The sequence below is a fragment of the Pezoporus occidentalis genome, unplaced genomic scaffold (assembly GCF_034315485.1).
Source record: "Pezoporus occidentalis ecotype Australia unplaced genomic scaffold, CSIRO_AGI_Poc_V1 ctg223, whole genome shotgun sequence".
In the NCBI taxonomy this organism is placed as follows: domain Eukaryota; kingdom Metazoa; phylum Chordata; class Aves; order Psittaciformes; family Psittacidae; genus Pezoporus; species Pezoporus occidentalis.
Genome location: NW_026914106.1, coordinates 513,780 through 534,377, shown reverse-complemented (window position 1 = coordinate 534,377; position 20,598 = coordinate 513,780). Strand labels below are relative to the sequence as shown.

Genomic DNA, 20,598 nt, shown 5'->3' with positions numbered 1-20,598 from the left:
CTGGAAATCCCTCAATTAAATAACCATGGAATATAGTTAATCGGGATTCTCCACACAGGGTTTATGGCTTGATCTTCTTTGATAGTAAAAAACAGGTTCCCATCTGGATTAGCGTTAGAGGTAATAACAGGAATGTGTCATACGTGGAGCTGCACCACCCAGCTACTGAATGTATTTGTGTTAATCTCTCTTTGACTATGCTACTGGAGTTGCTGCCTCTGAAATCTGCGGCCAAGACTCGTTTCTATCAACCATCGTTATTGCACCAACACTCAGTTCTAAACAGCTCAGGCATTTGTCATAAATAAAACATTTTTATTATTTGTATTCGTCTTCCAAACAACAAAAAAGCCCCTTCTTATTCTGTCATCCTAAGAAAAACCCATTTCAGATCAATTGTCGTGCAGCTGTTCCGTGCTGTATAAATCATAGGGGATTATTTGAGACGGAAATAGTCACTTTGGGGAAAACATGAAATCCTCATAGGACCCTAGGACTTAAACAGGTAGATAAGGGTGTTCTCTGGATACTGGGGTAGAAAACCAGGCTTCACTTAGAATTTGCCTGGGTTGTTGCTGGTAATGTAGTTGAGGTGAGGTGTCACAGCTCCTCCAGGCATGGCACCGAGCCTGAAACAGAAAACACAGTCAAGCTTCAGGGGTTGCATCTGATTCCCAAGTTACTGCTTTTCCCTCCTAATAATGGAGATCCTTTTCCTGGATGTGTGATGTGATTTCTGGAAAGGCGCTCTATGGGGGAGGTATGCAAGTATGTGCTGTTCCTGTCTGTCCCATAAGCATTTAACAGACTATGATGTACACAACTCGAATTTCCAGAGATTATTCTCCCAGACCTTTGGAATATGTTGATTTTTTAACTGCAGCCTTTATAGAAAGGCAGCAAAATGAATCCTTTAATTTCATTCTGACAGTGTCAAAATATTTGGGTTTCTGTCATGCTGAAGCATTTCTCTTTTTCAGTTGGTGTTTATACTTTTAATCCATAATATCGATTGGAAGTTGTAGGTGGCATCTCCTATAGCGCAGTGCTGCAGATTCTTTCACCCCACTTTAGTTACTGTGGTTTTGCATCTCAATTATCTTGCTATTTAGACTTTAGTAAGTCTTGTCTTTGGTTTGGATTTGGAATTTGGTGGGAATGTAACTGTGAAACCCAACTGCTGAGTGAATCTTTAGCTCTGTGCAGGTTTACAGCGGCTAGCGCACACTCCTAAACACCAGGGAGCAAATCTGCATGGCCATACCCTTGGGAAGGGGAAAACGGGAGTTGGATCCCATTGCCGGCCATCGGTGGCAGGTCCTGGATGCTGCTGTGCAGCGCGGCTGGGCTGATCTGCTGGTACGGATACAGCGGCGGAACCAGGGTGATGTAGTTCACTATGGGAGCGGGAGGTGGTGGGAACATCTGCTGTGGGCTGTACGGAGGTACCTGGGGAGGAAAGAGGAATAGGTTGCGGTTAGAAGCAAGAAGTGGGGCAGGAGCACTGATGAGGCAGGAAGGCTGCAAGTGCAAGCTCGAGTTGTCAAAACTGCTTTGTCACACGCACGCCGTGGTGTCTCCCTGTTTTATACAGAACTGGAGCAGAAGCAGGAAGTGTTTTCAGTGAGGGGCTCAAAGCCTCTCGAGCTATTTGCAGCACACAGTGCTCCAGCAAACTGTTAACATCTCACACTTCAGCATCTCGTCCCCAAATCTGTTTTTGCAGTGGTAGCTATGTCAGTCCTGACACATGAGAAACTGCTCTGGCTTCTCTTGTGCTCAGCCTCTGCGCTCTGCAGATTAAAGCATGTTCATAGGCACTGAGACGTACCTGTCCCGAGTAGCATGCGAAGGAGGGGTGCAGAGCTTGCTGGAATGGGATCCTCACTCTTGGATACAGACCCTGTTAAGCAGATACGAGACATGATTTCTAAACTAGTCTTGAGTGGGTCCATGAATGACTTGTGTGTGAGCTTTTTATGGGAACGTTATGCTCAGAGGTAAGTGTATTTCCTAGCTTTGGGCAAAAGTCTCCTAAGTCTGAGCCCTCCAGAGTAAGGGTCTGCTTCCTGCTCTCTGTTCTGCCTTTGGATGTATCCAGTGCGCAGGTGACTGCTGGGAGGTGGATGGGTTGGGTGCGCGTCCTCTGCTGAGTTAGGTATCTGCTGTGCCAACTACTCATTGACTTAATGGAGAAAGGAAAATTCTTGGACTCCCTTGGATTCAAGGGAGCTCCATCTGGGAAAACGTGTGCCCGCTCTGTGTCTCTTTGGTGACAGCCTCTGACAGCTGTGGGATGAGCAGGGGGTATCAAAGGGAACAAGGGGAGCACAGCCCAGGGAAAGCTGTGGCTGCACGGTTATTACCAGAGAAACGTTTGTAATAAATTATGTTAAAATATTTGCAAGTCAAGGGACAAACAATTTGTAAATAAAGGGCTCGAAACCGTAAAAGGTGCAAGTGTTGGTCAGTAAAAAGATGCAAAAGGGAACTGGTGAAGGTGGAGAGGTGTGGGGCTGTTCTGCTCTTCTCACAAAATGTGGGTCACTTTTGTTTACCTGCAACTGTGGAAAGTGGTTGGGAAAGATGGGAAATAGAGGGAAGCTCAGACTCTGCCACACCGGCTGGTTCAGTCCCGTGATCACTGAAGCAGTAATAAAGCCTGAAGTACTGGCGTTGTATTTAACACCTCTCTTATCCGATGTTCCAGTAGTCACTGTAAAACAGAACAAGGTTAAAGCTGTTAATAAACATGCGTTCTCTTCATGCGTCCGTAGAACATTTGCAGTTCCGAGGACGTGATTTGCCTCTAGGCAACATCTAAGCTGCCTGTCGCTTTGCGGGCTGTAGTTCTGCGACACGGTGCCCCAAACTCAGCAATGAGTGGTGCAAGTTCACTTCTTGGGGGCTGCTGTGTTGTGACCCACAGGAGCTGGACTAAAGCCAGTTGCCTGAGCCATGACAGCAAATCACATTGTGAGGACAGAACAGGAACATTTGCCTACAGTTCAGAACTCAGAGATAAGAATATTGCAACAGAGAATAGCTTTGATTGTGTCTCATTACTGTAGCCGAGAAACTTAAACAGTAGATCTGGACACAGACCACTGTTTTTGCCTGTTCTAAGGTGCTTTAAGGAATGTAGTTATTGATGCTACATTCAGGGTCTTTTAAATGTCGGGATACTACAGTCGGGATCTTTTAAATGTCTCACAATAGGAACCCAAAAGTCATGACATAAAAAAGGAACCCCAAACAAAATAAACCCTAACAAACCCCCTGAAACAAGTCAGAAACAGCACCTCCCCCCAGAAAATAACACTGACCCCCAAAACTGTGCTGTGAGCCCCAAAACAGGCCTCTAGGATGAGCAAAATCTCTATAATCATGATCTTCCTATTTCCACTCTGTTTCAGTGTGTGAGAAGGACACTGGATAGGTGCTGGTTAGAGGGCAGGGAGATGCCAGCATCCTGGTTTAACATAGGGATTCTCGGATGGAATGAGCATTGGGCATGTTTTCAGCCTCTTGCATGAGGCTTGGGAAAGGCATTGCTATAGGGCAGCTTGTGCTTCATGCCTTGGTTTTCCCATGACTCCCAGGTGATGTTCAGGGACCATGCCCAGATCATACCTGCATTCTTGGTGACTGCATCGAAACTGGTTTGGGGGCAAGTCTTGGCAAGCTGTGGGAGCTGCTCCTTTTGTCCTGGGGCTTCGCTTTCTGCTGTTGCTGTTGATGACGCAGCTGTAGTGCTCTTGGCAGGGCAGACTTCCTTCACCACCTTCGTTTCCTCAGCCACTGCCTGGCTGCCTGTGCCTTTGGCTGTGTCTGTGTCCTTCGGTACCAGTGGCACCTCCAGCTTGCTGCTCTCTGTGCTGCCGGTGCCTGTCACATTGCGATCCTCCAGCCCCTTGGAGTTCTTGTGGGACTTTGCTGGGCACAGAAAGCCGGTGATAACGGATTTAGCAGAAAGCTGAGCATCACAGAGAGCTTTTAATTTCATCTCCCGTTCTTTTTTTCCAATCATTGCTGTGTATATGCTTTCAAGTCCCTCTGGTTCGTTTAGCAAGTAGTTGCTGTAAGAAAGTGGAATATGGCTGTTGTTAAAGGAGGTTTGACTTAAAACTGAGTCTGAGTAAGATTCCTAAGCCTTACATTTCTCGAGTGTTCTATGTAAGATTCGGGTGTTCCTTTTCAACCAGAATAAAGTTCACCTTTCTCGCTGTGCCCTGACTGTAGTTGGGGAGAGTTGAGGTAACAACTACACTTGTTTCCCTTTGGCCACTGGTGCTATTGCAGCTGATGAATTGGGTACCAGCTTTAGTGACAGTATATACTGAAAGCTTCTTCTTAATTTGTCTTTCTCTAAGTTTTTCAGGAGTAGTAGAGGTAGTCAGAGTACTACTCCAAGGGAGCAAACTGACCTTATGGCTGTCTCACTGGAATTGCTTTTATTCTAAAGCATTTCCTTGAGCTTGGTAGTCATTTGGTACGCTTTTAGCATTCCAGCTTGGCTGTTGGTGGAAGGTGCAGTGACTGGGGTCTGTGAGCAAGTGATGATCATTGTGCCCTGCTGTAGAGTGTGTGTGCAGAGGGCACTTCTGCTGGCTAATGACAGAAAGCACTGCTCCGAGAAGTGCCCTCATGAGCTGCCAGAGGTAACTGAGCTCAGTGGGTGGGTAGAGGAGCGTTATTCTGAGCTCAGGGATGGTAGTTCACCCGTGGACTTTGCTGTCTTTTTAATTTCATCTAAACCGAAGCTGCTGGGTTTGTCTCTGGTCTTTGTGCTTGCCTTAGTCCCTGCCTTCATTGCAGGGATCCCAAGGTTCATAACTCACATTAAAGTAGTAAAACAAAATCTGTTTTCGTCTGCTGTCTGCCCACTTGCACTTGCTTGTAATTGCATGTTGAGTGGGCCAGAAGTTACGTTGGTGAAGCTGGCCATTAGACTTACTGCTAAAGACCAGATCTGTATTGCTTTAAGAGCAAAATGTTTTAAATGATGCTATTAGAATGTTGGTATGTGATAGTGCTTCACTGGTCTGTATGATGTTGTCTTTCCTAAGACAATCTGTGGCTGATGAGCATGTGCTAATTGTGAAGATACTTCAGGTGTGTAATTTAACCTACCACTATAGGCATCTCCATGGGCTTCCTGGTGGTTCTGCAGTTACCCATTTTCCCTTTTCCTGTATTTATTCTGGAGACTGTTAACATCTCAGCTTATTTAGGATACGGAGGAGAAAGGGAAGGAGCCAGTACTCCAAGCTGTGATTCCTGGTTTCTGCCTGACATCACTGTACGTACTTCCCTTTCCGTGTCTCCTTGTCTCCTCTATGAAATGATGTATTTCCCCAACAGTGAAGCTAGTTATGTTAAATGACCATTTACACCCCTTCATGTACCAGGCGAGGTGGGTCAGGCCCACATGCCGTTTGTGTGGATGGTAGGAACTGGACATGTGCTAAAGCTTTGCTGGGTTTATAAATGTTTCTGTTTCGGGAGCCCACAGTAAATACTGTGCCACTACTGTGAAGAGCACGCTTCCCTCTTACCATTATTTGTCCTGTGAAACATGATTTGGCATAAATTTTTCAGTGCTAAATCCAGCTTTTCTTTGTAAAGATCAGCTGTTTACAGTAGCTTCCTTATAACACTTTAATTTTCGATTTTGCTCCTTTGAATGCTGCTTTCACTTCTTCCTGTAAATATTTTGATGTGTGGTTGGTTTTCTTTAAATGTGGTGGGGAAGTGAATGCAGCAGCTGCTTTATGGTGCTTCAGAATTTGAAGTAGTCGGATTTCATGGGGCATGCTCCCCCCCCCCCCCCCCCCCAAGAATATCTGTTATAGTGGAAAGAAACAGGGAATAATTTGCCTGACGAGGGGGCAGTCAGTGTAGGCTGTGCCCCAGGCTTTTGTTTCAACAGGTTGCAACAGCCTGCTTTGCAAAGGTGCAGAGAGGAAGGGAGCAGATTGTTCTGCTGGAGCCTGGGCACCGCTTGCAGGGCACTTACTTGCTCTGGGATGTGGTGGTGTCTGTCCACGGGCTCTCCAGCAGCTCTGAGCAGAGCCCATGCTGCAGCGGGGCCACCAGCAATGGTGCCTGCAGCTGCTCAGGCAGTCGTTGGACGCGCTTCCAGATCTCATGGCAAGTCTCATCCAAGCCGTCCTGGGGAGTGTTACTGTGGATCCAGATGTGCCTCGGGAAGGGTCCCAGTGGGAACGGGCCCTCCGATATTTCTGCTGAAGCTGAAAAGCTGTTCCTGCCAGGGAGCATCCTTCAGCCTCTTGCATCCACAACGGTCTCTCTGGAGGAGGTGCTTTGTGTTGGTTCTGCCGAGCCATGGCAACCGCGGAACCTTGGGGCTGGGCAGCTGGAGGAGCGCTGCAGCTGGAAGCAGCCGGGGTCCCTTGCAGCCCCGGGACAGGGCTGTGTCCTTCAGCACGGCTGAGAGCCTTTGCTGGCAGAAACAGGCTCCAGTGTTCAGGGTTCAGCTGCGCCTGAGCTCCCGACCGCTCCCGCTGTGTCTGCAGGTGGCTTGAGCCTTGTGGAGCTCGGAACCAAGGACTGTTCCTCTGCCCTTTTCACTTCTTTTGCCCTCAGTCCCTTATCTTCCCGCTGGCCGGAGGTGATGAGCAGAGGCCTTGTGCGAGGGAAGCGGTGCAGACGGCAAGGGTGTTCTCCTTGGTATTTACGCTTATTTTGCCATAGCGCAAAGAGGAGGAGCAGCATCCTTGTGTCTGGCCCATCTAGTACCATATTCCATCCCTTTAGCCCCCATGTAAGCTCTTCTTTTCACTGCCATGGAAAAAGAACTTAGTATTGGACCTTGCTTATTTTTCAGCATCATGGATATGGGATTTTGCTTTGGGTACGGATTCTTTTTGACATCCTCTGTGGCATTTTGCGTGCTGGGCTAAAAAACTTGAGCTCAGTGTGAAAATACAAGGCAAAGTATCTTTCTAAATATCAAATATAGGTGCACACCCTCAGATACAACACTATATTTTTTGCTACCGAAAAACATTACACTGTACACTGAGGTCTTGGCTCTGTGCTGAACTCTTTTCAGAGAATCCAGAACTGGACTCTCCTGTCATGTAAGTTAAATGGTGACTGGAGTTCCTTGCTAATAAAGGCATTATTCATAGCTATCCCTTAACTCACGGTTATGCCTGGATAAATGTTCTTTTCCCCCTAATAGTGATAAAATGTGGTTAAGAGAGAGCGAATGAAATTAATTGTGTGGCATTTGGCAGGATGGCTTTTGGGTGATGCCCCCAATACCAAATTACTAATTCCGGTACTTAAAATTGTATGGAACAGGATCATGGTCCCAGTGCCCTCTCTGGTTCCCCCTGTCACCACAGTGGTTGCGGTGATGAGCCAGAGCACTTGTCTGTGGTCTTTGGGGCATGATGCATGTAGGAAGGCTCTGTGGATTAACCTGGAACCCGGGCATGCTGCAGCTGCTGCCATTTATTTCCTTTGGAGGAATCACGGAGCAGCTCGGGCTGTTTTGGCAGGGAGGGTGAGGGACTGTGGGAAAAACGGAATGTAAAGAGGCTGGCTGAATACCTGCAGAGGATGTGGAGGCAGCAGCGAGGGACCAGAGTCCCCTTGGCCGAGCTGTGACTGCGGGTGGCAGTGCGGAGCAGACCTCGGTGCTTGCACTGAAGGCAGGATTTGATTTCCCTTTTAGCATGGGTGATTCTGCAGGGTGAGAAGCTGAGGGAGCGGCAGGGGTTAGAAATGGGCTGTGGACCAGCACATGCAAGTGCCTCCTTGTTAGGGATGAGTTTAATCAAAGGAGTCGGTGATTGGTTCCTGTTGCATTCATCGCTCTTGTCTATTCAGCAAATACAGTATTTTTGGGAGGGAGTTAGACCCTAAATCGTGGTGGTTTTGAGAAAGGAACTTACTTGGGAGGAAACTCTGGATTTGAAATAGGTATGATTATATGAACTGGGCATAAAGTGGGATTGTATCTCCTCAATGATGTTATTATGCCCGCAGATTGTTCCTGATGCAGGGCTGACTTTGGCTCAGCCCGTACCCTGCGGATGCGCAGCAACCAAGTCACATCTTCAGCTGAATGCAATCTTGGGATGGGGGGATTCTTTAAGGAGAAGGGCTGTATAAGGGAGAACCAGTGTATGGAGCTGTGAAGTGTGGTACCCTGGTCTCCGATCCTTTTGTGTTTGGATCTGTGCCTTTGAACAATAAGGTCTATTTGAATAGGATACTGCAGTTTAAACAGACATAAAGCAACTCTTTCATGTAACAGCCCTGGTTGCCTTGGCTCTTGGCATCGGTTCACAATGTAGGCAGTGGAAGGATTGAAATGCAGAGGGGACCTAGCGAAAGTGAGGGAGAGAGGATTGATTTGAGGGTGGAGGGACAGGTTTGCAAGCCCTCGATGTAATTTGGGTTGTAGCTGTCAAATAAGCTCATTCAGGGCAGCCGGAGCAAGACTGGAGGGGGGTTTGCAGCAAGGAACTGCAGCAAATGCAAAGCGCTGAGGCAGGGGATGGGTGGGGAGCGTGGGGTGAGCCGGGTGCTGGGCGGCTCAGCACCAGGTCCTGCTCCTGGCTCCTGGTGCTGGGCTCCTCTGCTGCCCTGCCTCGGCAGCCTCCCAGGGCAAGGCAGGGGGAAGAGGAGGGGGTCTCGGTCTGGAACCCCCCCTTGTCTGCTGGCAGGACTGCTGGTTTTGGGAGAGGGCCTGCTCCTTGTCTGTGCATCAGAGGGGAAGCACAGGAGCAGCTTCTGGCCGAGATGGGGGAGGATATTGGAGGGTATCTCTTACATTTATTCTTTTTCTTAAAGCTTTGCTGTCACATTTGACTTATTTTTCTCATCCACAGAACTGAGCATCATTACCAAGATAATTAAGTTCCTGAATGTGCCTTTAACAGACAGCATTTTTCCCCATCTTGCATGTAGCTGCAGAGACAAATGTACTAAGAGATGCTTAAATGAAAAGGGGGGTGGTGGAGAAATACCCCTCTCTCCCCTTCTGTAGGGGCAGCAGCACCATGGCCAAGCATGCCTGTTGGCTCAGGGGCCAGCACAGCCTTTTTCACCTCCAGAACACCTCCTGACCCACTCCCACCATTGCCAGGGCATTGCTGGATCCATGCTGTGAGGACCACTTGCAGACTGGGGGTGTTAAAATGGCTCTTTCTTGATGTCTCTTGTGTTTGTAGCAAAATTTGCTTCATCACAGAAATAGTGTCAATACCATCAAGTTGTTTACAGAGCACGGAGGAGGGATGGGGGGTGCCGGGAGCCTGTGTTGCTCTCGCAGATATCTCAATAGCAGCGATGCTGCGTGTCTGTGTGTGTACATATGCATGCCACGCTCTGATCCAGGCAAAATGGGGGGCTCTGGGACTGGTTCCTACCCGAGAAACCTGTAGTGTGCCTTCCACATAAGCACGGTGCTAAAGCCTAATGTGGGGCTTGTTGATGTGGGTAGGGTGGGTGCTGGTGGGAGGATTGTGCCGGGTCTGGGGAAGCCAAACAGAGGCAGATCTGTTGGGTGGCTGCAGAGCAGCCCCTCGCAACAGCCGTGCCCCCTCCCCTCCCCAGCATTTAGTGAAGAGGAGAGCAAAGATACGGGAATGATTAATCAACTGGCTAATAAAAAAGTATAAATCCCTGGGGACTGTGTGCTGCTAATGCTGAGGAGCTGGCTCGGAGACAGCCACCGGGAGGGACGAGCCAGCCCTCCTCTCCTTGCCTTGCCTCTCCTCTCCTCTCCTCTCCCCGAGCTGCTGCCACACTTGGTTCATTCCAGCTGCAGCAGCTCAGAGCCTTCCATGCGGTGGGATTTTTTTTTTCCTGGGCTGAAAAAAAATCAAAAAAAAGAATATTCCCAAGCCTGACCTGTTTTCCCCCCCCTTTTCCCTTTCTCCTCTCCATCCAGCCGAGCCGAGGACTAGCCCAGAGCCAAGGGGAAGAAAAAGGGGGGAAAACCCAACAGCAGCCAACCCCCAGCACGCCCCATTCCTGCTGCCCTTTGACATGCAACCTTCCTTGGGATGGGACGAGCCGGGATGCAGCTGCAGCTTCGGAGAGAACTGGGGGAAATTGGGGATCTTTGCTGTCATGACGGTGCTGAGCTCCTGGAGCCGGGTGCTGCTGCTCTCCGTGGGGCTGCTGACGGTCTCGGTCACTGGTAAGTGGAATGCAGAAAGCTGGCAACTTTAGGGGCATTTTCCCTCCTGCTCCTTAAATCAAAGGAGCACTGTTAATCCTCTTTGGAGGTGGGGGGGGGGGGGTGACTGTGTGTGTGCATACACTTGTGTGGCAGCACATGCTTCCCTGTCGTGTTCAATAAGGAGGATGTTTTCTTCAGACCTTTGTAGCTCTGTGCAAGATAGTTTCCTTCTGCAGCCCTTGGGAGCAACAATTTCAAGTGATGGGGTAATAGAAGGTGGCTTTATTTGATCGCATTCCGCTGCTCTGGTGGGTCAAATCACTTGTGCACAGTTGCTGTATGATATGGAAGATGACTGTGAAAAATGCCTTCACGGTTTCTCCCTCCCTCTTTTCCTTGCATCTTAATTCAGTGTTTGTCCAGCTGATAAAAAAGGTTTAGAATGCCTTGCATGAAGATGCAAACACTTTTCTCTTATTCCTCCTGCCCTTACGTTGATTGTCTCTTATATGAGCTCTTTGGCCTCAGCATCATGCTTTTGTGAAACAGGCGTATATTGACTGGGAAGATAGCAAGAGAAGACTTGAATTTGGGGGGGGGGGGTGTGTGTGCTTATGGCTCCTCCCTGGTTTCTGCAATTGCCCTTGTAGCAAAAGCCTATCTAAGGACTGAAGTTTTTCTGGTGTAAACAGCAAATATTTAGGGACTGTCCTGTGTGTAGGAGGGGGACGAGTGGGAGAGCTGCGTGTTGTCAGCGTCTGCTTTCAGCACTGTGCCGTGCCCCGGTTTCCCAGAGTTTCTAAGGAACGTTTGTCTTGTGTGCCGTCTCTAGGCTGGAGGAATGCGTGTTTGTGTTGATGTGTGTGAAGGCTTCGTGGGCTTGGGGTTTCTGGGAAAACTTTATCTGGAATGGAGCACTGATGCTATGGTGTCGGGCAGATCCAGAGTAAGCATTAACTGCTCCTCCGGGGACCCTTGCAGTGGACCCGAAGAGTTTTGCTAACTGGAGGTGTCTGTTAGCAAGGAGTATAAAACCCCCCAAAAACCTGCAGGTCCCACTTAAGGATGAGTATTTACTTTGGTGAGTGTTTTTCCTTCAGCAGGAGCATTTACCCTTTGCACAAGAGAGGACCATTCCAGCAGCTTCTGTTGTGCTCTTCTGGTACAAGTAGACCGATGCAGAGATACCTCAACACATGATTCACTATATCAGGGGTTTACAGCTTCTCTACTTCTTATAAGCTGCCTGTAGCTTGTTTGTACTAGGTCTTGCAGGCTCCTTTCTGTATGCTTGCCCAGGATATAATCCGTTCTTCCCAGGCCCCTAGCTCCTCCATTCTCTCTGCATTTAGAGTGCCGTCTGTTCTGGATCCTTCACCTGCAGCTTGGTGCTCAGCGTTTTTCTGTGTGAGGAGGTGATCATCTACAAAAGCCTTTTAGACCTCAGATGTTTGTTTGCATCAGAGCTGCAGACACTGGTCGATAGCTCCCCTTTTAAAACAAATTCTGAAATCCTGTAATGATCTTTTTGTCAAAGCAAGAAACCAACTTTGAAATCAGTGGCTTGGTGCTCGGTACCCAGATAACAGTGAATGCACCCAGAGTGAATGCACCCACCTTTTACAGCCTCCTCGGTGCTTTTAGGGTTTAGTCCCAGCAGGTAACTTTAGTCTGGGCTTGGATTTCTAGTACCTTCGCTGAGCAGATGCTGAACCTCTGTGGAGCAAAGTTCCTGAGATGCTTCATTCTCACCTCGCTCGTTCTTGGGGTTGGTGTAGGCAGTAGTAACCAAGAGTACCCATAGTGTGGCAGTAGAGCTGTATATGTGAAAGTACCCGTTAGGAGCTCTTGTCGGCTTAGAAATAAAAAGGGAGAGAAGCCCTGCTCGCAGCACATCAGCTGTGCTGTGGCAGTCGTCCCACTGCCCAGTAATGCCCTTCTAAAACATGCCTACAGGCATGTACGTTCTTCAGCTGCCTCTGTGTCTGAGGGCAAGACATGGAGCTGGTTTGTGCCAAGAGCCCACGGAGCTGTAGGGAGGTGGTGGTTTGTGAATGCTGAAGTTCATTGTGTATGGGGGGAGCAGGGGAGGGGAAGTGGTCTGTATCGTTTCCCCTTTTAGATTTAAGGGTTTAAGGGCACAGTAGTGACTTGCAGAGGGCACTGAGCTGGTCTGTGGCTGCGAGCCGGTGGTGATCATGCAGTGTGTGTGAGGACTCTGAAATGGTGTTTCCTGGTTGTCAGAACGGGTGGGATCGGGAATGGTTTTCCTTTCTGTTCTCTCCTTAGTAATTAGCTATGCATGGGCAGTAGAAGGTGCGTTTAGGGTGTGTATTGTCCAGGCTTGCATGAATGTACACATATGCAATGTTTTTGGAAGACCGACTGTAAAAGGGGTCTTGATACCGTTATTCACTCACTCTGCCTTGCTGCTCAGCATCTTGTTTTGCACTGTGTTACAGAAAGATGCACCGGCTTGAAATAGGGTGCAACCAATTTAAACCCACTGTAATTTTCTTTCTTGATGGAAAATAGTTTGGGGCAGCCTCTTCCTCTGAAGAGGGGAGGAGCAGGAAGGTGCTCATGGATTCTGATGTACGTATTTATGTTGTAAATCATCCTTTTATTTTGTACTCTTACCTTCACACCATGAAGAGTGATTCAGGGGCACTTTCTCTTCAGGGAGGGAGCTTCAGGGTGCAGTACTCAGTGATTTGAGTATATTTTTCTTTTCCAGGGGTAAGGGCATGAGACATGACCTCTCTGAAGAGGTGGGTAGGTGTATTTTTGTAGGAGGGAAGGAAGGGAATGGTCGCTAGCCTGATTACATTTGATTGTGGCATATGATGGAACAACAATACTTTATGGCAGTAGCTGAGTATATAGTTTTGATCCAAGTCCTACTGTTGCTGAAGCAGTGAGGATGTCGGAGCTAAATTGAATGAATGATTTCCATGTACTCATTCGTGTCTTGCTCTTGTCTTTTGTTACTGGGAAGGAGTCACTTATGGAAAAGGTTCAGAGGGTACAGCTCTTGGGATCAGGCCGGCTTCTTGCTCCCTGGATTGGGAACATAGCATCATGTTGATGTACCTTGTCCTTGGGCCTGGGAGAAGAGGATATGTCATCTGGACCACAAATTTTCTGTGCTTCACCCTGGTGTAACATAGGTGATCCTCCGGTGGATGGGAATAGGGCCCAATCCTTCTGTCTGCATGTGCCTGTAGGTATGAGGCTGGGCCACCACCGTGTTGGCTGGAGCATCCTTGTTTCTGAGGCCTCCTGCGGAGGGTGAGCACCTGCTTTGAGGAGCAGGCACTTGCATGGCTTTCAAAGGAATCGAGGCATAGAGATTCAGCACAGTGATAGTAGCACCCGCAGTTTGTGTGCTTACACACTGGTTCTGGAGGAGTGCAGTACAGTGTGGTTATGGAAATCGATGTACTTTGCTTGCAATAAACATGATGCAGTGCAGTAATCTGTAAAATAGATGTGCTTTTGCCATGATGTGCAGTGGCAGGCTGGTGTGATAGTGGTTAACATGTAATTGGGAAAATCCCAGTGATTAAAGAAATCAAATTAACTCTGTTTCAGTCTCCTTGCTGCTGCCATGGACACAGCCAGCCAGAATGGAGACACAGTGCTGCAGGGAGCTTGGATGTAATACTTTGTCTCCCTTGCATGAAAGTGGAAAAGAGGGTTTTGGGATTGTTCCCCCCCCCCTTATTTAATGTGACTTTGTAATGAACAGTGTAGTGTTCATTCCTCTTTCCCAGTGTGAGGTGCATTCCCGGGCTCAGCCCCTTGCGGTAGTGGTTGCAGGGATTGTCCTTACGAGGTACAAGCATCCCCACTGTAGTCCTTAACTGCCCGGTTTGGGTGCACACCACTGTTGTCTGCTGGATGGAAAGGGAGCTGGGGGCTGTGTCAGAGTCCTGGCTCTGGTAACTTCCTAGAGGTCAAGATCATCATGGAGTAGGGAGATCTGATGGTCTGTGCATTCACTGGAAGAGGAGAAGGACCTTGCAACTGTGAGGCCTGGAGCAGCTCTGGTTGCCAGGGAGATGTGTGATAGGAGAGTAATTAAATAAGTCCTTGCCATTCTTGACTGTGAAAATCTGCTTGAAAATGAACTCATGACCTGGGTAGGGGGGATGAGTGTTCAGACAGTCGAAGGAAGGGGAACTTACAGTAAGGTGTACTCGGCAGCTGCCCGAGCAGGCATTCTTATGTGTCTAGTGTGATGTAGCTGTACAGCTGGAGGCAGCCCTTGTCTGTAGGAGTGTCCAGTCTTCGCTATCAGTGATTGTTGGACATAACTCTTGAGGGTTGGAGGATTGTGAAGATAGGTGGATGCCATAGCACAGAGGGGCTTCCTGCCTGCACTGCTGGCAGCCTGCTTCTGAAGCCAGGTTTGTCCAAGAACAGTGCCTGAGAAAGGCAACCAGTGTCACCAGGATACAGCTTTCTACTTGGACATGTATAAGACTGGCCTTGACAGGAATGCTGCTGTGCAGGACTCATAGGCTGGAGCTGCCCCAAGTTCCTGTGAAAGTCTGGGACCTCAACCTTCACTGCCACGTGGGCTTCCACCTGAGGAATTCTTGGTGACATCTGCAACCAGAAGGAAACGAACAGCATCCTATATAGATGATCTTTAAGGTCCCTTCCACCCCTAACCATTCTGTATCCTGCTGGCAAGGCTTTCTTCCTGCCCTGCATGTAAAGGAGGCACTGCCGCTCCTGCCTTGGTATTAGCCCCCTAAGAGGAGGCAGTGGGCAGAAGCAGCTTCTGTCAGCACAGGGAAGGTGGGAGGCAGAGCCAGGCGCAGAAGGGCTCAGCCAAGGTCATGCAGCAGCTGGCTGCAGAGCTGGGGACAGGCTCAGTGGCCTCGCTGCTGCGGGTTGCTGCCTGCTGGGCAGCAGCCCAGAAGCGCCGTGCTGGTGCTTCCGACAGGCAGGTTTTGGAGATGCTTTCTCTGTGCAGATGAGCTCTGCCTTGTGTCTGCGCTGGTGGATGGGAAGGTGTTTTACAGTGCTTTCACTGAAAGAGACCAATTTCTCAATCCATTTATCAAGATGTCTGGAGTTCCCCTTTCCAGGCGGGTAAAACAACAGTGAATATCAAAGGTGTCCTTACCCAGAAAACTTTAAAATGAAAGAGAAGATGGGTTCTTTTGGCCTCTGGCTTGCATTTAGTGCTCTGGAATATTTAGTGTGTTGTGGCCTACAAAATGGCTTTGTTTGAATGTCATCACCTGCCTTAGTGCCACCTACATTTCTTTCATGGAGAAGAATTTAGCTGCTTCTGGGTTGTCAACAGGATGTCGACAGTCCCCAAACCTGGGGCACAGCCTGGTAATCCTGGTGCTGCCAGCGCCCGGGGCCAGTTGCACTGGAAGGTGCAGGAAGTACTAAAATAGACAAGAAAGATGAGTTAATCACGGCTGGAGAATTAACCACAACTGGGGATTTTCTGGTTCAGTGCGCTCTTGTTATTTGCACGCTCTCTGTCTTGACTTGTAGAAGTCATTAAAGCCCAGTTCTTGCTGTTTTCCATGGCTTGTTGGCACTCACAGATCCCTGGGGAGGTGAGCCTTAGTCATTCCCTTTCGCTTCCCCATCTGTAAAATGGGGCTAAGGAGAACCTGCAGAATCCTACAACAATTCACAGATTTATTCTGCAGAGAGATCTGGGGATGTTTGTGAGGAGCTTTCAGCAGATACAAATTGCTCTAGGTTGATTAGCTACACAAGTTTCATGCTCTTGGTTCTCTCCCTTGATTGCTTGGAGTGAATTCAACCATTTAATGTACAATTTGGGATTAATTGTGAATGACATTGAGGTGGGAGCTGTCTGTCTGCTACCAAACCTCAGGAAGTATTCATGGTAGAAAACTAGAAGTCAGAAATATAATCAAGCAGGCTAAGAATTTGCTGGAAGCATCAGGGAATTGGATGCCGGTCTTCAGGAAGAGCGGGGTATTGGCAGGAAGGATTGTCTGGATCTTCAGCTTTTAACCTGCCACAGACTCTTTGGCTTTGAAGCAGTTGCTTAAATTGGGTGAGCTTCAGCTTCTTGTCTATAGAGTGGAAAATGATAGAATCACAGAGCCATAGACTGCTTTGGGTTGGAAGGGACCTTAAAGGTCACCCAGTCCCAACCCTGCAGCTCCATTACTGTCAGCAGGGTTCTTCCCTCATTGCTGCAGGGCAAAGGAGGATCTGGTCGTTTGTTAGAGGCTTGCTCTGACGGTGGTGAGCAGTTAAAGCCAAGTTGGAGGTACGGAAAATGGAGGCTCATTTTTTCTGTAACAAAAGGCACAATTCAATGTTCCTTTCCCATTTGATGCACCAAATAATGGTATCAAGAAAAATGTATTTCCTCCTAGAAAGGAAATCTTCAGAAGGGTAATGAAGCCTGGTGCTTTTCCAAAGTCAATGCCATTTTTAAAGATGCTGCTTGCATCATGCAGCATATTGTTTATATCCCTCTATTGTTGTTTTGTCTCCATTAGGGAAAGGTTAGGCACTGATTGTGGACACTGTACATCTGTCAGCGACCATCCTGGGATGCTTTCATTAAAGTTAAGCACCACTTGGAGAAGAACTCACTCTGTTCGTATTAAAATAATGTCCACCTGCTGAAGTAATGAGCACTGGAAGGGTAGGGAGCTTGTCCCTAAAGAAAGACCTGGGGCTTTATTTCTAGCGTCGGGTTTAACTCTCAACCTCCAAAGGCAGCAGCCCGGGAATGATCAAAGGGTGTTGTGCAAATCATGTAGCTCTTCAAAGGATGGTAAAGCAGCTGTATTGGGTTTGAAGTGCTCTAGAAAATGCTTTATGGGAGGGTCTGTCATTTGTTCCTACTAGGTGCTGTGATAGTCTTAAATTAGAGAACAAATTATGACCTTCTTTGCCCAGGAATCTGACACTGAGGGCTGGTATGGGGAGTTTCCCCCTTTTTATTGTGCGTGCAGTTAGCAAAGGAGACAAGAAATGCCCAATTTGAACCTACAGGTCAGTTCCCTTCACCCCTTGTGAAGTCTTTGCCTGAGAGCTGTGTAGATTGAAAAAGAAAGCTATTGATCTGCTTTTAGGTCTGAAAACTAAGATTAAGTAGAATATGTCTATGAGTGAAAATGAGGTTTTAAATGGAGGAGGTGAAAGAGAACATAGTACAACATAATGTTAGTGGTAATGGAAATAAGTTCTTATTTTCCTTAGTTATACATAGGCGGAGTCCACAGGGTGCTGGAGTTGTATGGAAATGACTTGGACTTTGCATACGAGTAGGTTGAGCCCCTGGAGCTGGGGGCGTTGGGGATGTTCGTGTCCAAGTCGTGGCAGGCTGGTCCCTAGTGTGAGTTCTGCCTTGGGTCAGTGAGCCTGGTGGTGCAGAGTCCGAGCATCCGGCAGTTGCCAGGCTTGTGTTTGGACAAAGGGGCAGGTATCCTTAGGGCAGAGCTGCATTTCGGCTGTGGTACATGTGCAATTCATGTGTAAAGGGACTGAAAATTTCAATGCGATTGAAATGTTTCCCTTTTTCTATGGATAATCTATTCAAAACCTTTTGTAGCTGTTTATTGTCCCATTGGGTGAACTGAATTAACTTTCCTGTGTACTGTCAACTTGTGACTTCCATTGATTGCTCAAGGTGACAAGTAGGCATTAGGTAATAAATATCAAGTGCAGCAGTACTTGAAGGAAGTGAATGGGAAAGTGCTGCTAACGGAATCAAGTAAAACTTGGATTTATTTCCATACAAAAATTCCCTGGAGAAATTGCCTTCTGTTTGCCTCTTTTTGTAATTCAGATATGATAATACAAGTGCAAGCTGTTGTAACGCAAATGCCTGGCAGAGTGTTTTGGTGGAAGATCTCAAAGCACTTGTAAAATGTATAGAACCTTTCTCTGTGGAGACTGCAGGGAAATGAGAACTGTGGCAGAAGTGAAGAGCTTTTAATAAGTGCAGGCTCTGCTTACTCAGGATTCTTCTATTTCTTTAATATCTGAAGGTCCGAGATCGGGACATCAGTGACAGCTGCTTTGCTGCTTATGGCATTAGCTGAATATTAGACGTCAGTTTTGCCGTGTCATCATCTATAGAATTTCTCTATCTTTGTTCTGAGCCCTACATGCTAAAAAGGCACTGCGGCTTCACTGCAACTCCCATAGTACATATATAGTAGACTTGTGTCGCTTCTCTACTTCCCATGTTGTTATAAATGCATGAAAACATACCCACATTAATCTGTTGATACTTAAAGTTATAAGCTAGGAACTGAAGCATGGTGGGGAGGAGAGCAAATACTTGCAGCTCCCTCTGAGCTTAGGGCAGGTGTATTTCTATACCCAATGCATTATTCTCTTTAAACTGGTGGCTCTCTAGCAGTGTAATGATGAAATTGTTAATATTGTGAGAGTTTCAAGGACCAAGGTCTGCTAAATTATTATGAGATGCGATTTGTAGCTGGGTCAAAGATCTCTCCTGGGGCAAGCTCCATCCTCACTGGCCTTGAGGGAAGGTTGAGCTTTATAGATGGGGATACAGCTTCATAAGGAATGGCAAATGAAATTGCAGCTGCTTTTAAGTCTTTTCATGATAGCATGGATTTGGTAGCAGGTGGAATAGAGACTAATGATGAAAAGCTATCGGGAGGATGTCTTTAAATGAGGCCTTCAGTGTGGTTTGTGAGATGGATTTCACCTTGAACCTTGGTTCACCTTTCTTCCATTCCTTGAAATAAAGGAGTCCTAACACCTGAGATGAAAATGAGTTTGTTTGAGCACAACAGATAAGCCATTTAAATGCAAATATTCTCCATCTGGAAAATAATTGGGATACAAATTGAGAAATTTGGTTTGGAGGTAATAATTAGCACCTTGTAAGTGAGAGGGGGTGAAGATGCTGCTTGTGAGTGGAGTCCGTTTGCAGGGGGTTGTACACAAGTTTCCCATCAACCGAACTTCCCTTCTCCGGGTTCTCATTTCAGCTGTGTTGAGGTAACTGCTGGGTGAAGCACCAGGCTTGTGGGACATGGATAAAATCTGAGATTCACAAAACTCCCATGTTGGGAATTGCAGGCACAGCAGAAGACCCTGCCTGCCCCGTGCCGTGCGCACAGATGGTGGGAACGGAGTTGAGGAAAAACTAAATCTGCGTTCATTTTACAGATGCACAGGGAAAATAAGAGGAATCTTTCAAGAAGCCTTTGAATCATGCTGAGCATTTTCAGTGAGTCTTGAACTCCCAGGGCAAGATTTGCAGGGATGTTTGGATGCCTGAGTAAGCGTATAGCTGCCCAGTGGGCTTTTGTAAGAGGATATGTTAGCAGTGAAACTCAGGTGCGTTTGTAAAGGCTCCAGGGCATTGGTCTGCAATTCTTTGGTTATAAAAAGGTGTTTGTGAACCTGGTCCACTTTAATTCCTGTTGAAAAGGGACTTGTGGTCCCTGCGTGAACTCACTCTGGTTTTGAGAAGTCTTGCACAAAGGAGTTACCCAATCTCACCGATACCTTGCCATGAGGCCAGGGTCACACCGGGGCCTCCCAGGCTCCATCTCGGAGCCTTAACCATGTGCTAAACCGCCTTGTTTTAAGCTTGGTGTCAAGTGTGCAGCTTGCATGGCGCTGCAAAGCCATTCTCTTGTTACTGGAGCATGGGGTGGCACTTCTGTGGCTCACTTTGAAACATGAAGCATAAGCACTTGAAAGGAGACTGATGGTGGGATTAGATGAAAGGATATTGGGGTAATTGGAAAGCCATGAAGGGAAGTGCCAGGCAGAGGCAGTGAGGCTGTTCCTCATGCTGGAGACAGCTTGGGAAGGCCATGCATTAATTGGTTAATGCTTGTGAATTGCTTTGAAGCTGGAAATAGCTGTATAAGTGCTTGGTATTATTATTATGCTGACAATGGCTGTGTCGAGGAGCTGTGGTGCTCGGGGAGCAGTCAAAATTGATTAAGAGACAATTCTGAAAGGGAAAGTTTTGAAGGGAGAAAATTACATCCCTTGAGAAGAGGCCGTTCTGGCTGAGCATTGGGATAACCGTTACTCCTCTGAGCTGAGCGAATGATTTCAAGTAATGGATGGTCTGTGCAAGGTTCTGGTTTAATCGGGAATGAATGCAGCTGTGAACTTCTGCAGGTAATTATTGTTCTTTAGGCTGCGGAGTGGCTGCTGCGAGGGGTGGGACTGTGCAACCACCAGCACAGCAGTGTTCAGGCTTGTCTGGGGTGTGGAGGTCACATCATGGTTAGTTTGATGCCTCATCTGTGGGCGATGGCAGGTTTTTGGTTACTGCTGTTTAAAAGCATCCCACAGTTGTGGTGCTGGAGGTGGCCAATACTGTGTCATCTAGATCAAATACGTGATTCCAGGGAGAGCTTCTCCTGTCCTGTGCCGAGTGCTGGAGAGAAGAGGCCACA

The 20,598-nt window shown here is 47.7% G+C and overlaps 2 protein-coding genes across 5 annotated transcripts in view; one reads left to right on the top strand and one right to left on the bottom strand.

Annotated features, from left to right (window-relative positions):
• CSMD2 (CUB and Sushi multiple domains 2) overlaps window positions 1-20,598 on the top strand; it is a 291,426-nt gene that overhangs the window by 21,436 nt on the left and 249,392 nt on the right. The window contains exon 2 of one of the 4 annotated variants that reach the window (XM_062620680.1): window positions 9,935-10,186. In XM_062620680.1, coding sequence (XP_062476664.1) covers window positions 10,033-10,186 — 154 coding nt within the window. In that variant the 5' untranslated portion in view covers window positions 9,935-10,032. Of the gene's footprint in view, window positions 1-9,760; window positions 10,187-20,598 lie in introns of those variants that run through there. The other 3 variants (XM_062620679.1, XM_062620678.1, XM_062620682.1) reach the window with 3 other exon arrangements.
• On the bottom strand, window positions 295-6,748 carry CUNH1orf94 (chromosome unknown C1orf94 homolog). Its single transcript, XM_062620833.1, has 6 exons — window positions 6,020-6,748; window positions 3,634-4,079; window positions 2,559-2,716; window positions 1,832-1,903; window positions 1,265-1,449; window positions 295-629 (listed from the first exon to the last, which is right to left on the bottom strand). Exons 1-6 carry the CDS (start codon window positions 6,280-6,282, stop codon window positions 554-556), a joined length of 1,200 nt encoding a protein of 399 aa, XP_062476817.1. The 5' UTR covers window positions 6,283-6,748; the 3' UTR covers window positions 295-553.